The 14,090-nt window shown below is 48.7% G+C and overlaps 1 protein-coding gene across 4 annotated transcripts in view; it reads right to left on the bottom strand.

Annotated features, from left to right (window-relative positions):
- Nucleotides 1-13,615, bottom strand: part of TCF7 (transcription factor 7) — a 68,410-nt gene extending 54,795 nt beyond the window's left edge. For 3 of the 4 annotated variants that reach the window (XM_050713636.1, XM_050713634.1, XM_050713633.1), the window contains exons 1-3: nt 13,322-13,516; nt 13,150-13,216; nt 12,783-12,889 (exon numbers count right to left, since the gene is read on the bottom strand). In XM_050713636.1, the coding sequence (XP_050569593.1) occupies nt 12,783-12,889; nt 13,150-13,216; nt 13,322-13,516 (369 nt within the window). Of the gene's footprint in view, nt 1-12,782; nt 12,890-13,149; nt 13,217-13,321 lie in introns of all 4 variants that reach the window. The other variant, XM_050713632.1, reaches the window with a different exon arrangement.
- Nucleotides 13,616-14,090: the final 475 nt, after the last annotated feature.

The raw sequence follows: 14,090 nt of genomic DNA, 5'->3' as shown, positions 1-14,090 counted from the left end.
TTGGGGGCATCTGCAGAGAGAACCAGCCCCTCTTTACTTCTGTCTGGGTCCCACGTCCTTCTGGCAGCAACGTTTTTTATGAACCACGCTGCCATTAATCCCCTGCCAGTTCATACACCCTACCATCCTCTGTGGGTAGACAGCGCAGAGTGGGAGATAATGCTGCAGGGAAGTGGTATTTATTTCAGCTGGATTTTGTGGCTTCATGGGAGAGTTTCTACTCAGGGCAGTTATTTCTCACCCGCTCCTCCTGCTAGAAGGAGGGATCCGGTGGAGGCTACGGTGACTTTTCTCAGCTCCCCTTCCCATGAATTTTCCCCCATTTTTGCCACTTTTCCTCCACGCAGCACCGAGCTCGAGATAAACAGCAATTTGATGTTATGGTTCTGTCTGCGATGCTCAGTGATGCTTCTCAGATTAAAGAGAAATCAGATAACCCTCATTACCTAACTGAAACTCGCTGCTAGACTTCTATGGGGAACCGATAACGTCTCAGAGCCGGGCTGGAGCTCCCTGCCCCGTCCCCCTGGAGCTGCGCGGGGCCAAAGTGCAGCACCCATGACTTGGGGCTCCGCGCACCCGCACCTGCAGCCTCCAGCGAGGAAAGCCCCGGCTCAGACAGAGGCAGCACGGCTGCAGGCTTCAGTATTTTACAAAGGGATGTGCTAGCCACGCGGCCGCCCATACCCGATGGCGCCCAGGTTGCCCGTGTTGCTAGAAGTTGGACTGAAGTCATCCGAGAGCCTCCCCGGATGCTTGTAGTTGTTATAAACCTTTCTGCACCACATGCGACATCTGCCTGGAAAAGATTTCATTTGCTTCTGACTTTGCCTCAAGCCATTAACTGACAAACTGGCAGCTAACTACTGTTAACAAATGATTTCCTAGAGATTACTGTTTAAGTAAAAAAGGTTCCAAAATAAATAGACTCATTCTTCATGACAAGGAATTTGAATTATGCATCCAGGAGTTTGGTACATGTGTCCAAAAGCTATGCCGTGCAATCCTGGAGGTTGTTCTCATCAGCATATTGCAAGTGGGTAAATAAGAAATGACATTTTGTCCTCGGCTTAGCAGCAGGGATTTGCACAGCATGTGCATGAGAGACAACACGTTGGACCATCCAGTCATCACTCCCACCAACCAACGTCACTCCATGAAATTACTGTTTAGGCTAAAAAAGTGATTTGTTTCCGAAGTGAGAAAACATGCCAATCGCCTCGAAGGAGTTGTGGTTTTAGGGCCACCTGCAACTTGCTAAAAGATTATGAAATTGCAATTTGTTTAATATCATAAAGTAAATGGTCTAATGAGCAGTGCAGCTTTCTCTAATCGCTTCTGAAACAGCTCCTATCACAGTAGCCAGTGATGGGTTGGGTTTTCTGTTCTTTTTTTTTCTGTTGTTTTGTTTTTGTTTTTCTGTATTGACATGGCTTTCGCTGCAGTGCTCTGCAAACCCTTCTCACACATGCAACGATAAAGCTTCAAAATGCTCCTGGGGGAAACTGAGTCACAGACAAAGAGCTGCTGGGGGACCCGGAGCAGAAGCTGGGATAAAACCGCGCTTCCTCAGTCGCAGCCCTGCACGCAGGTACAAGACTATCCGGTTCCTCTGCTATAAAACTTGGTAACATGCCTCACTTCTTACCTGATTTTGAGAACATCCTGTGTTAACACATAAACAACTTGTGTTACTAATGTCTGTTTATTTGGCTATTTACGCGGCACCTGGTGCTCTCCGGTAACAGGATCGCTGGGCGCTGTATCAAACGAACTCCCAGGGCGCAGGCAGGAGGGAGGCAGCTCCCACCCACGGCAGCAGCAACGCACCCGCCGGGAGAGACCAAGATTTTAAAAAAAATAAATAAAAAAAATTGGGCAAACAGTGATGCTTTTGGAAAGATGTGCTCATCTTTCATAGATTCACACATACAGCACTGCAGCCTGCCTTATCCCCCAGTATGGATTTACACGTAGATGCATATACCAGATCAGTAAGTATAGCATATTATAATTTGAAAATATTATTATTTTTTGGAATTGAAAATAGTTATTTTTGCAAAGTTTAAATGTATGTTATGTAGTTATATACCATTTTTAGTTAGTGCCAATATCCAAGCAACTGGCACTAATAATAACAGGTAATTTGCTGTCCTCTTGAGTGAAGAAATGGATTTTTCTCTACAACAATCCTTCTGTTCGAGTGCTGCTAAGAATCTCAGAGCTCCAGCCTAGCCGTGTGCATTTATCGTCTTTAACTGAATTCTGCTCCTAGCAGGAAAAGCCCAGAGTCCATCAAAATAGTTGAAAACCTACGCTATCAGATATAACCCTAGTTTCTGCCCTCAGATTAGTTATGGAAAATACAAAAGGGCTTAGGCATGATGTAAACTTCAAGGTCAAAGTGTTCAGAACTTTTTGGGGCTCTTTCCAAATATCTGTTGCCTCTATGCCAACACGTGAGCCAAAATTTCTTAGCACTTAGTTGGAAAGATATCCTTAAAGTACTACTGATTGTATTTAGACATGAATGCATTTATTCTATGATGTTTGAAAGAATTAAAGTCATTGTCTCGTTGAGGTGTTCCCATATCCCCATATCCAGCTGTTTTAGGGAGCTAAGCTGGCAAGAGCAAGCATATTTCTGTGATGCTGATTTACAGCATGCGATGCTTCAAAGTTACCAACAGCCTGCAAGAATTCAACAGATGGATGTAAAAACTTGAGAAAAGGCTTCCACTGGAGAAGGACTGCAGAGCTGGACAGGGGACAAGAGCTGCCCTTTAAGTTAAAACAACTTGGAGAGTGACTGCAACTCTCACAGTGAATCAGTTTGAGTTGTATTTCTTGAAGAGTTTGTGTACTGCCCCATTAGAACCACAGCTACATCTGATTTGAATGAAACTTCAGACTTAATGATTTTCCTGCCAGCTATTTATGAAGCAATGCAATTTTCCTGAACACCCTATTATTTCATTCAATATTGCCAAAGATTTTACTCCAATTCCAAAAGCAAACTTATTTTGAAGAAATAAACTGTTTCCAGTTGGCTTTAGAGGGGCCACACACTTAAAACCTTGGACAGGCTTAAGCCACAACCTTCAGACATCCAAGTGTTTGAAGATGCATGGCTCCAGCATCCCCATCTCTGCTTATAAAAGAAAAATGCAAACAGAGATCAGCGCTGAAGATTCAAACAGTTTTCAGAAAGCTATCCCTGTAGTAATGATTTCAAACAAATAAGCTAAAAACAAAACACGGCAGCAATAAAATAAAATATGATGAGCTCTTCAAAAAGATCTTGACTGATATCAATTGGCATGACTCTGTTGTCTGTCCCAGAGCTACGGCAGTTTATACCAGCCAGGGCTTTGCTGCAAACACACCAAAGGCAGGAGGCTATATCCTTTCATATTTCAAAACAAAAGCCAAATTCTGATTGCTGGGACGAGGAAGAAATTTCTGTTGTGGATACATTGCTGTATAATTACTGCAGATCTCATTTACTTTCTTTTGAATACTAAAGCAGATACAAAGGCCGGGTAGATGTGGCAGCACCTCATGCTATCATCTAATGCTCCAGGTTTACATTTTGACAGTTAGCCTTCCAAATGCTAGGGATGTGTGGGTTTATTGAAGGAAAAAGAAAATATTTCCATTGATAGCAGATAGGGAAATACAACTGATACTGTCAACCGCTGGCAAACTGACAGCAAGGAAAGAGTTTCGTGCAAAAGAGAAAATCATTTACCAATTTTCTCAATAAAATAAAGTTTAGAAGTACATGGATAAGATCAGAAAGGAACACCACCGGCCAAAAGACTATTCATGGGACCAGAACGTGGAAAATTCCACAAAGCACAAATGTTGCTAAGAATATTCAAAAGTCAAAGCTTTCTGTGGGTGTGCATGCATAGAGATGTCAACACAACTATTTCATGATCACCGAAATTGCTACTAGCCTGCATCCTCTCTGAATGGCTATTTTTAGGAGCCAGCCTTTCATGTGGTATAATGATGTGGATTTTACAAGAGCATTTATAATGTGTTTCATATGGCGCACAGTCCTGGAGAAATTGCTTTGTATCAGAGAAAGTTAAACAGAAAGGTTTTTTTCTTTTTTTTTTCCCTCTTATTTTATATTATTACTTCAGTTTTGGATTTAAGGTTAATATGCATATTTTTAATTCTCCTGTGCGACAGCATTGGCTGTCCAACACTGCACATCAGTGACAGACTGCACGATGCACTCCCACGAGCGTCACCTGGACTTCTGAATCCCTGCATCACCTCAGATGGTCGGATTTCAAAGATCGCAGTGCCACACTGTGTAAGTTATAGCAGGAAGTCAGAGTTCAAAGGCCAAACTTCAACCTGGGTTATGCTGGTGTCAGGGGTTGTACAGTCTCCCACGCTGGAATCAGCCTTTCTTCTTTAAGGGCAAAGTCATACAAAGCGAAATTTTTAGAAGACGACGGCTCCTCCTCACTGCCTACCCCAGCTCCTGTGACATGACAGCGTGTGCCAGCAATTCCAGGGAAGCAACACATAATGAGAACCAAATCGTCAGCCCGCCCGTGCTAAGAACAACAAATTTTCATGTGGTAGACCTTAAGCGGGTTTATTTCCGAAACATAAAGGCAATCTCCTGGGTGCCATCTTTTCAGTGTTCAAATACAAGTTCCGCATTTATGACCCTTTCTCAGCATATTTCTGGGAAGACTATCTCCTAAGCAAGTGTTTATAATTTTACCCCCTTCGTGCTGAGTCAAGCACACTTTATGATCCTGGGCTTTCGCGTTTTCTCTTTGTGTAAGTCACATCAGAGGAGAACCTCTATTTACGCTCGTGGATGCTGCTCTTCAGAGCAAACCACAGCAGAAAACAAGTTCAACATATAGCACAGAAGTGGAATCACTCTAAAAAAGTCTTTTTTGGTCAGTCCATGATTGCGGCATAGCTCTTGAAGACAGATGTGTACTTTGTATATTATGGCTCCCAATTCTCCATGGAACAAAGGAGACACTGTTGAGACTCTTTTTTTTTTTTTTTTTTGCCTATCATTCAATCAAATGTAAAGTTGTTATAACCGGAGGCGAAAAGTGCTCTAGATTCTAGCATCCAGCTTTACTTTGGTTTCGAAAACTTCCCACAGCATTGTTGACTTTATTGTTTTGTTTAACAAAATACTAATTTGGGGACCCCGTGAAAAACAATGAGCCAGATTCTTTTTGCTGCAGCCGAGCTGTGTTTAGCGCCGAGGCAGTGGAGGTTTGGAGCCACTGCAGTGGCCTCCTGCCCAGAGCCTCCGGCCAGCGGGATGCTCTGGGTCGGCACCGCTCCTTCTGCCGGGCTTTGCCAACCCTCCTCATCGTCAGCCCTGACCAAACGGCCCACTTTCTCCATGAAACCACTTCACAGAGACAGCCGTGGCAGCACAGCCCTTCATAACTTTGGGGAGGGTCATAATTTATAAACACCCAGGGGCAAAAATTGGAGAAAAGGGCCAGAGGACAGAGCGGTGAAACGCTGCTGCGCAGGGAGGCCCTCGCGAAGGGGAGAGCTGCTTGCCCAAGATCATTTGGAGGTGACCAAGAAAAAGATCCTGCTGTAATCAAGACTCGGAGGCACATGGTGTTGCAATCACTTCCTTTAAGAAATCAAGTAGGTGGGTTTGTGAGCCAGCAGCATGTGCTGAAGCGGCAACCCTAGGGACAGGACGAGGCCCTCGGCTCACATGAGCAGAGGCTTCGGTGGGGACGTTGCCAGCTCCTGGCATGGCCAGGCTGGGCCGAGGGGACATTCATCATCCATGCCAAGAGACTCTCACCCTGCTCGGGAGCAGGCCGGAGCCTTGCCCTCGTGGGCAGGCCGCTGGACCAGGCAGCAATGGGTGCGAGGTTGTCACTGAATCAGCCGGATGAAAGCTGGGAAGTAGGAAGCGCACGGCTCCGTATCCTGTTACCAGCCCTCTGAGTCACCTAGGCCTCCTACCCAACCTTCGCTTCAGCCTCCAGACACAGAGATTAGTGAGCAAGTATCATGTTGTGCGTATTTTTAAAGGCACGTTTGGAAGAATAGCACATGAAAGGGCCTGTGTGGGGGTATTCACACCTCCCAGCTTGGCAGCAACGGAGAATTTTGTCAGGCTGAGGAGCTCTCCCTGGCTCTGCAGAGCCCAGGAAGCGACGTGGACCTGCTCTCCCATTTCTGAGCCCTCCACCCACTGTTGGTAAACGATGAGGTAAGAGCACATACGCATCAGACCGGGAGAGATGCTGATGCTAGCTATCTCCTGGCACCAGCAGCAGGGGGGCTGGAGTGGCAAAGGCATGGGGAAACAAGGAAAAGCAGCGGCAGCGCCTGAGAGGAGAGGCAGTGGGCAGCCCCTGGGATTGTGCAAAGCATTGTAGGGCTGGGATGAGAGAGGAGCCGCAGCTCCCACAGTGGCCATGCCCTCTCCTAAAGGTCTGCGCTGGGGACTGAGGCAGTCCCTCTTCAGACTGACAGGAGAAGACAATCCCTGAGGACTTCATGAGGAATCCATGAGACACATATGGTACAGGGGATTTCGGTAGCTGAAGGGCAGCCTGTGCCAGCCTACCATTCCCCCACACCTGCCTGGTCCAGCACAGCCTCCCCACGAGCACCCCTCTGGGACCATGCTGAGCCAGGTCCTTCCTCTACCTTCCCAATAGCGAATTAGAGAGGGGGCTCGAAGGCCAAACCACATGAAATGAACACTAAATTTGGTCTTGCTGCATCACACGGGGACAAAGGGCAGACAGAGCAGTGCAGGCGTGAAGTTAATGGCAAGTCATAGACATTCCCTCAAAACTGTGGGTATTTCTCAGCTCTTGACTGTGCTCTGCCACTGACTGCCATGACATGCACACAGACATACAGACCGGAGCAGATTGCAATCTTAGGTGTGCAGCTCACACCACCCGTACCCCGAAAACCTGCTGCACTTGCAGATCACACTGCAGATAGAGAGGGATGCAATCTGCAGTGAGGATCTGGCCCTCACAAATGATCCATGAGAGCAGCCAGAGTCATCCCTGTGGACCCAGCAACATCTGGCTCAGCCATGGAAGCGCCCGCGTGCTTTCTCAGACGAGTACCTCGGAACAACAAATGCCAGCAAACCCGACCGTACGGATTTGTCAGAGTTTCCACCGAGCACAGGAATTGAATGGTGCCTGCAGACTTATTGCAGTGAGCTGACTGCAGGCTGGTGCGACACACGTCCTCCGGTGCTTCCCGAGCTCCTTGCCCCCTCCTGCTGCTCCCGTTCGCTCGGTTAAAGCCTGGGATACCAGGCTGAGGAGCTCTCGCCTTTCATCTTGGACGCATCGTGTGCCACTAACCCCCCAAATCACTTTGTTCTTCCCAGTTAAAATTTCAAAAATATTAATCATTAACATGGATGAGCTTTGGGAGTTTGGGTTTATGCTATGTTTTGCTTTTCTCTCCAAATTCTCCACCAGCTGAGCTAATAACGTCTCACAAACTGCAACAGTTGGGAGCTCGGAACAGTGCCTTTCCCATGCATAATGTCACAGCAGCTCCCCGCCACCAACCGCCCCGTGCCTAGGCAGCCAGCTCCAAGAGAGCCTGGACAGGAATGCCAAGAGAAGAGCAGATATGGTTGAACCGTCTAAATCACGTGCGCAAGGATTTACATAGAACTTGGTCTTGTTTCCCTGTGACATATTTCTTTCTCCTTTTTTCATTCAAAAAAAAAAAAACTTTAAAAATAAGGTTATATTAGACCACACACATGCAGTGCTGTATCATGTCACTGCTTCTTAAGCAGAACTCTCTAATTTATTTCAAAGGGAAGTTCTGTTTCAAAATTGAGGGTGTGATATGAACTCAGAAATTAACACAAGAATTTTCCTTGGGGGGAACCGAGGCTGAATCAGACATGCAATAAATGACCTCGGAAGCCCTGTGTCTTGGTACATCCCCCTATCCAGCATTACGCTTTAATATTAAAAAAAACGCTTTTCACCACTATCCTGTTTCAAGCTAGGTGGAAGAGCTGGGAGAAGTGGATTTGTCTTGGTCAGGAGGGAACAAATCAGTCATCTGCCTGTGCGAGGACGTCCATCACTGGGCACTGTGCTCCCAATGCTTTCTGCCAGGACTGTAACAGCCTGCGGGGACAGGGCACTGTCCTGGGGTGGTCCTATAGTGCAAGCCGTGCCACCAGAGAACCCACCTGGGATGCTGCTGGTGATGTTGCTGTCGCACTGCAGTGGGCACTGCTGGTGTCGCACCAAGCTAGCACTCGCCTGCAGCTGATGCCAGCACACCTGGAGAGGGACGCGGCAGCCCCCACGCAGGGACAACCCCTGCATACAGACTCTGGGGAGTTTTGATGCTGGTTTCAACAGGATCAGAACCTCACACGGTAAAAGTAACGCTAAAATACTGCTCTGATAGCATGAGCTAGGACAGAAAAACCTCTATGCAGATGCTGAGCTGCAGATTTCTTTTGTCCCCCACCTGCTGCGGGGACAACAGCCTCCTGCCACGGGATGGAGCAGACCTGGATGGACCCAGAAGCTGTGTCCCAGCGCCCAGCTCACACTGCTCTGGCTTCTGTCCTGTCCCCTGGGACTGATCCTCTCCTGCCAACCACTGAGGGAAACTTTCAGCCTCAGCTTTTTGACCTCGTGATGCACGTTTGGGACCTGTGGCCCCAGGCCAGCAGTAAGCACGCTTTCATCTCGCCCTGCCCAAGGGGACAGCTCAAACCCACTGCGTGAAGACCGAGCTCAAGGAGCCAGGTGGACCTCGGGAATATCTGCGTTATTTCCTGGGCCTGACGTCTCGTTTTGGGGCTTTAAACGTGCAGAGCTTGGGAGCGTACCACCACCCTTTGGCTCCTACGTGAGCTCTAGTTAGCTTAATAGCTAAGAAAATTATGTAGCGTCCTTATTTTCCAAGGAAATAGGTGCTCTTGGACCTCTGTTTCTCACACAAGAACAGGACAAAGTCCAGTGCCTCAGCTTTTTATACAAAACACTTACGTTCTGCCTTCCCACACCCCACGAGCTGCCTAAACAAAGGAGGGGTGCAGCAGAGGAGGGAACGGAACAAGCCCCATTTGGTCACATTTCCCTGCTCCAGGGGCTCTCCCACCACGTCCCTACGTACGGGACGGCGCTGCTCATCCCCGACTTCACAAACCTATTTACAAAAGGAACTTATAAGCGCTCCTTCTAAAATTTAACTACCACATGGTACAAGATATAACAATGTTCAGAAAACCCCCTCAGGTCTAAACTCAATTATACAACTGTAGCAAGAAAAATATTTTAATCTGATCAAAGTGTTAACATGTTTGACCATGTCTGACCTCTAATGTTTGTAACCACCTAAAAGGCTGATGTTCTTACTAAGGATGTACCTTAATTTGATTTAAAGTCATTTGTACTATTTAAAAAAGGATATAGTTTTATGATCTTACATTTCATTTAGAAAAGCAGTTCCTCAACGTGTTAATATTCTTTGGAAGTTTCTTGCAGATTTTTTAACCTGCAAATCCTACATATTCTGCTCTGGAAAAAGCTGGACTTTTTCAGGAGAGACGAAGCAGACTCATGCCACATGCACGCGACATCTGGGAGCCGGCTGAGGAATGGCTTGCTTGGTGCCTTGCAAAATGTCAGGATTTCAGACACGTGCACGGGCTGCACAGAGATGCTCTCGACCCATTTCGCCCAGAAGTGCCATCCTGGAGCAACCAGCCCAGGGGCATCCCCAGCCCGCTCCCAAAACGCAGGGAGCCTGGGCTCGCTCCGCTGCTTCGTCCCCAGCTCCAGGAGCACCCGGCCACCACCTGCCATCCGTCCTCCTGCCTCTCTGCCAGCTCTGCTGCTCCTCCAGGATACTCAAATCAGTGCTGAAATCGGCACCAATCCAGCCGAAGTGCCCTAGGAAGGTGTTTGCCACCGCCAGCAGCACTGAGCTGCTGCCTGCTGCAGGCTGGCTCTCGCCACATCCTGCTGCTCGGTGGGGGCTCAGCACATCAGCTGCTGCTGCCAGGTACCCGGCCACATTCGGAGCATCATTCGGGAGCGGCAACAGCACGTGTAAATAACCCAGGTGGGTGCGTGTTGATAAAAGACACAGTTTGGGCTGCGGGGCCAGAGGGAGCCTGGCAGGACACTGGGGCAAGCACCGCCGGGGCAGGGCAGCAGGCAGCAGGCAACAACCACCCCGAGGGAAACAAAGCTGAAGTGATGCTGCTGAGCAAATAAATACGAGAAAGAGCAGAAGCAGCTCTGCGGCGACACCGGTAGCGACACACCCGCCCGGGCAGCGCACCGGGCCGGCCCCAGCACCGCTCGCAGCGCCCCGCAGCAGGATCGTGGTTTGGTGGTGCGCGGCTGGGGGGCTCGGCCCCAAACCTCGCTGCCGACTGCCCTTCGTCTTTAGGGCAGCTGTACTGTCCTTGTCAGGCAGTTACGTGCAAAGCCAGGATAGCTTACAAAAGCGCCTTTTTTAAAAAAAAAATTTTGTTTTTTTGAGGATTCTGAAATTAATCCTAGCTGCAAACAACTGTTTCCAGGAAGCCCCATAAAGCAAAATACCTCCACCACGCATGACTGTGATACATAATCCCATCTACTCACACAGCCCTCCCCTCCAACTCGTGCTAAAATGTTAATTAAACACACTTTTATGGCTGGTTAAGTATCTGAAATCTTTGGTCACAGATCTGACCTCCTCAATTACTGGAAGCAGCCACCAGATTACAGCTCGCATTTTATGTAATGCAGATGGTAGCAATAAATCTATATGAGAGCAATACATAATTTAGCAACAATAACCTTTACGCAGTCAATACAAACACAGGACAAAATTGCTCAGAAAGATATATTGGCATAACTACTACGCAAACGCCAAAAATCAAAGGAAAGACCAGCTTTTAGATACTTAGATACTTTAGATACTAAGATTTCTTCCCTTAATGTTTAGTAACAGATTTTTAGCTGAAAACATCGAATCATATTTTTAAGACATGTAACATATAAAACACTGCAGGATCTGAACAGACCTAGATTAAACTCACTAAGGCTGTGAATGATTTTTGTGGCTCTTGAGGGAACAGGAATCATTCCCTCTCTGCTACTCATTTTTCTCCTCTTCAAGTTCTGCACGGTCTATTTACAGCTATCTGTTGCTCTGACAATAACTTGTACTTATTTATTTTTAACATTATCAAGGGGAATGGCGATTCACAAGCCACAATCTGCTTTTCAGCATAATTACTAATAAACAGGCTATTGCACTTTGGTGCCCATCTAGTAAGGGTTTAAGATTAAAAGAAATATTCCACTGCAACAAATAGTTGCTCGGCTAATGTAACTTTGAACTTATCCAGATGCTATACAAGGGAGCAAATTAAACGCATTTCAGTAAGACAATTTCTATATCACCATTTACAATTTATCAGGAAGAGAGCAGCTTTATATTTTAGAGGGGCGAGGGGGATACCTGGAGGAAGCGACACGAGGTGGGAAGCAACAGACGAGACGCTTACTCTGATTACAACAACACCCTGCCTTGCAAACACACCTTTTCTTGCTGTAAACTGAAAAAGACTTCAAAATTTAGAGAGATCCTCCATACCTGCCCCCCGACCTCAGCAGTTCTGACAGTGGCGGCAGGGAGATGGGCTCCCCCCTAACAGAGCAGGGCTCTGCTGGGCATGGTGCGGCTGCTGGAGGGACCTGTCCCCTCCTGCCTGCGGGAGCAGACGGCACCGATTCCCACAAAAACCATTTTATCACACCTCAAGGATTGTTTCATACCCCACGATCCATCAATTTTTCACAACGCCAGCTTAACATCCTACCCCTCCAGTGAACAAACAACTGAAAACTGAACTGCTTACAGTGAGGATGGCATTACATATTCTTTTAAACCTTATTCCTTTAAAGGTTAAAAACTAAAACTGAAATACGCTGAGTGCTGCTCAGTTCTCATTAACAGACTGCAAATGTCTGAAATGAATGCAGCGATGCCGGCTCCCCTGGAGCGACACGAGCTCAGTATCTGCTGCGATGTCACGAAATTCTTTTCTGAAGTTCTGATAGAGATGGCGATGGGCAGAGACAGCTTTTCTACAGAAGCCTTTAGTTCAATTATTCATACAGCAAAACTTATTATAAACGTCAAAATACGCAGAGTTACTAACTGATCTGACCTGAAAGGGAAAAACTTTGTAGGAAGAAGACTGGAATAGCCCTCCGGTAGCATTAAGCTCTTTCCGAAAAGCCTCTATGGCCATTTTAGAAGCGTAAGACCCACTTTCTGGGCCATCATCCACAACAGAGCCCTAACCAAAGGCAGGCCAAAACCTGGCCATTTTACAAGCAAATACGCCAAACAAAGTTAAACCGTGGGACGTGTCCCTGAACACAAACACCAGAAGTTGCTCGCCTCCAGACCCAGAGAAAGGAAGGGGCATTTTTACATCAGATCTTAGGGTTTGATTGCTGGAAGAGCAAAAGGTGCACCTAGAAGAGGAGACATGAAAAGAAGCTCCTCCAGCAGATTTGGAGAGAAGCAGCGCTGCCCGCCAAGCATCGCTGCCCCTTCCCACTCCTTCCTTCAGCTCGGACAGGACAGCGCCCGGGCATTTACAAACTGAGATGCATTTTGTCAGGAAAAACAGCACACAGAGATGCCTGCACGGTACCCGCGGCACACTTTGGCATGAGAGGCCACCAAACTTCTGGGTAAGGAGAGGATGAACTCACCAGCGGTGACATAGATCCATTTGGCAGATAAGGGTCTGAGAGCATTAGGAAAGGGTAGCCAGAATACGCGGATCCTTTATACATGCCTGGGTCCTGGTGCTTCATACCTGATAAAATTAAAGTTCCCCGTCAAGGTTTGCCTTCCAACAGGTGACTTCTGCCTGCCGGGGGAGCCCATGGAGGTGATGGATTATCTGGGGAGCCTTTCTGCCCCACAGCCCCAAGAGAGGGGACCGCAGGGGGGCCGAGGGCAGCTCTCCAGGGGGGCATCCCCAACCCTTCCCACCCTGCCAGGGGGTCGTGGGGCCGGGGGATGTCCCAGGGGAGCCCAGGGGGGTGCGGGGATGGGGGGATCGCCGCCACTAACCATCTTCCATGTGGTCCGGGAGCTTCTCCTGATAAACCCTCTGCGGATCCTGCACACGCCTGATGGCCTGCATGGGGAGGAGAGAGGAAAGCAGAGCGGGGGGTGGCGGGGGGGGGTGCGGGCCGGCCGGGGGCCGTGCTGGGGGGGGGGGGGGGGGGGGGGCCCGGCTCACCTCGGGGTCTGCGGCGGCGGCCGGGCTGCCGCTGCCCTCGGACTCGTTCACCAGCGAGGACTTGAGGTCGGCCAGATCGCGCTCGGTGAAGGCGTTCTCGGGGATCTTCTCCTCCTGCTCGCCCTCGTCCTTGAAGGCCAGCATCTCGTCCGTGGCCCCCAGGTCGTCCCCGCCGCCGCTGCCCAGCTGCGGCATTTTCCTCCCTCCCGAGCCGAGCCGCGGCTGTCCCGGCGAGGGCTGATCTGCGCCGCCCGGACCGAGCCCTCTCGGCTTTTTTTATTCGTCTTCCTCTCCCTCAGGTCTTATTATTATTTTCCTCTTGAAGAAGAGCTCGCTCCCTCTTAAAAATTCTCTTTTAAAAGTTTTTTTTTTTTTTTAAATTTCCTCCTTAACTTCTAAACTTTTCCCTTCGATTTTTTTTTTTGCTTCCTTTTCCAAATTCCCTTCGAATTCCTTCTAAAAAAAAAAAAATAACAAAAAAAAATTTTTCTTTTCCTTTCTTAAATCTTTTTCCTTCCCCCCCCCCCCCCCCTCCTTTTCCCTCCCTCTCCCGGCGGGGGGCTCGGCAGGCTGCGGGCAGGCGTCGCAGGGATGCCGGGCTCGGCGGGGCCCCCCCCCACCAAGGGCGGCCGCCCCCCACCCACCCCCCCCCGCGCCGAGCCCCGCAAAGTTTCCCCGGGAGCAGCGGGCGGGCAGCGGCACGGAGCGCCCGGTGCCTGTGTGCGAGCGCGGCGGCGCGGCGGCCAAGGGCTGCCGACATCAAAGCGGC

Source organism: Cygnus atratus, chromosome 14, assembly GCF_013377495.2.
Source record: "Cygnus atratus isolate AKBS03 ecotype Queensland, Australia chromosome 14, CAtr_DNAZoo_HiC_assembly, whole genome shotgun sequence".
NCBI lineage: Eukaryota > Metazoa > Chordata > Aves > Anseriformes > Anatidae > Cygnus > Cygnus atratus.
Note: the sequence above shows the minus strand (reverse complement) of the source record. Positions and strands in the feature narration are given on the sequence as shown.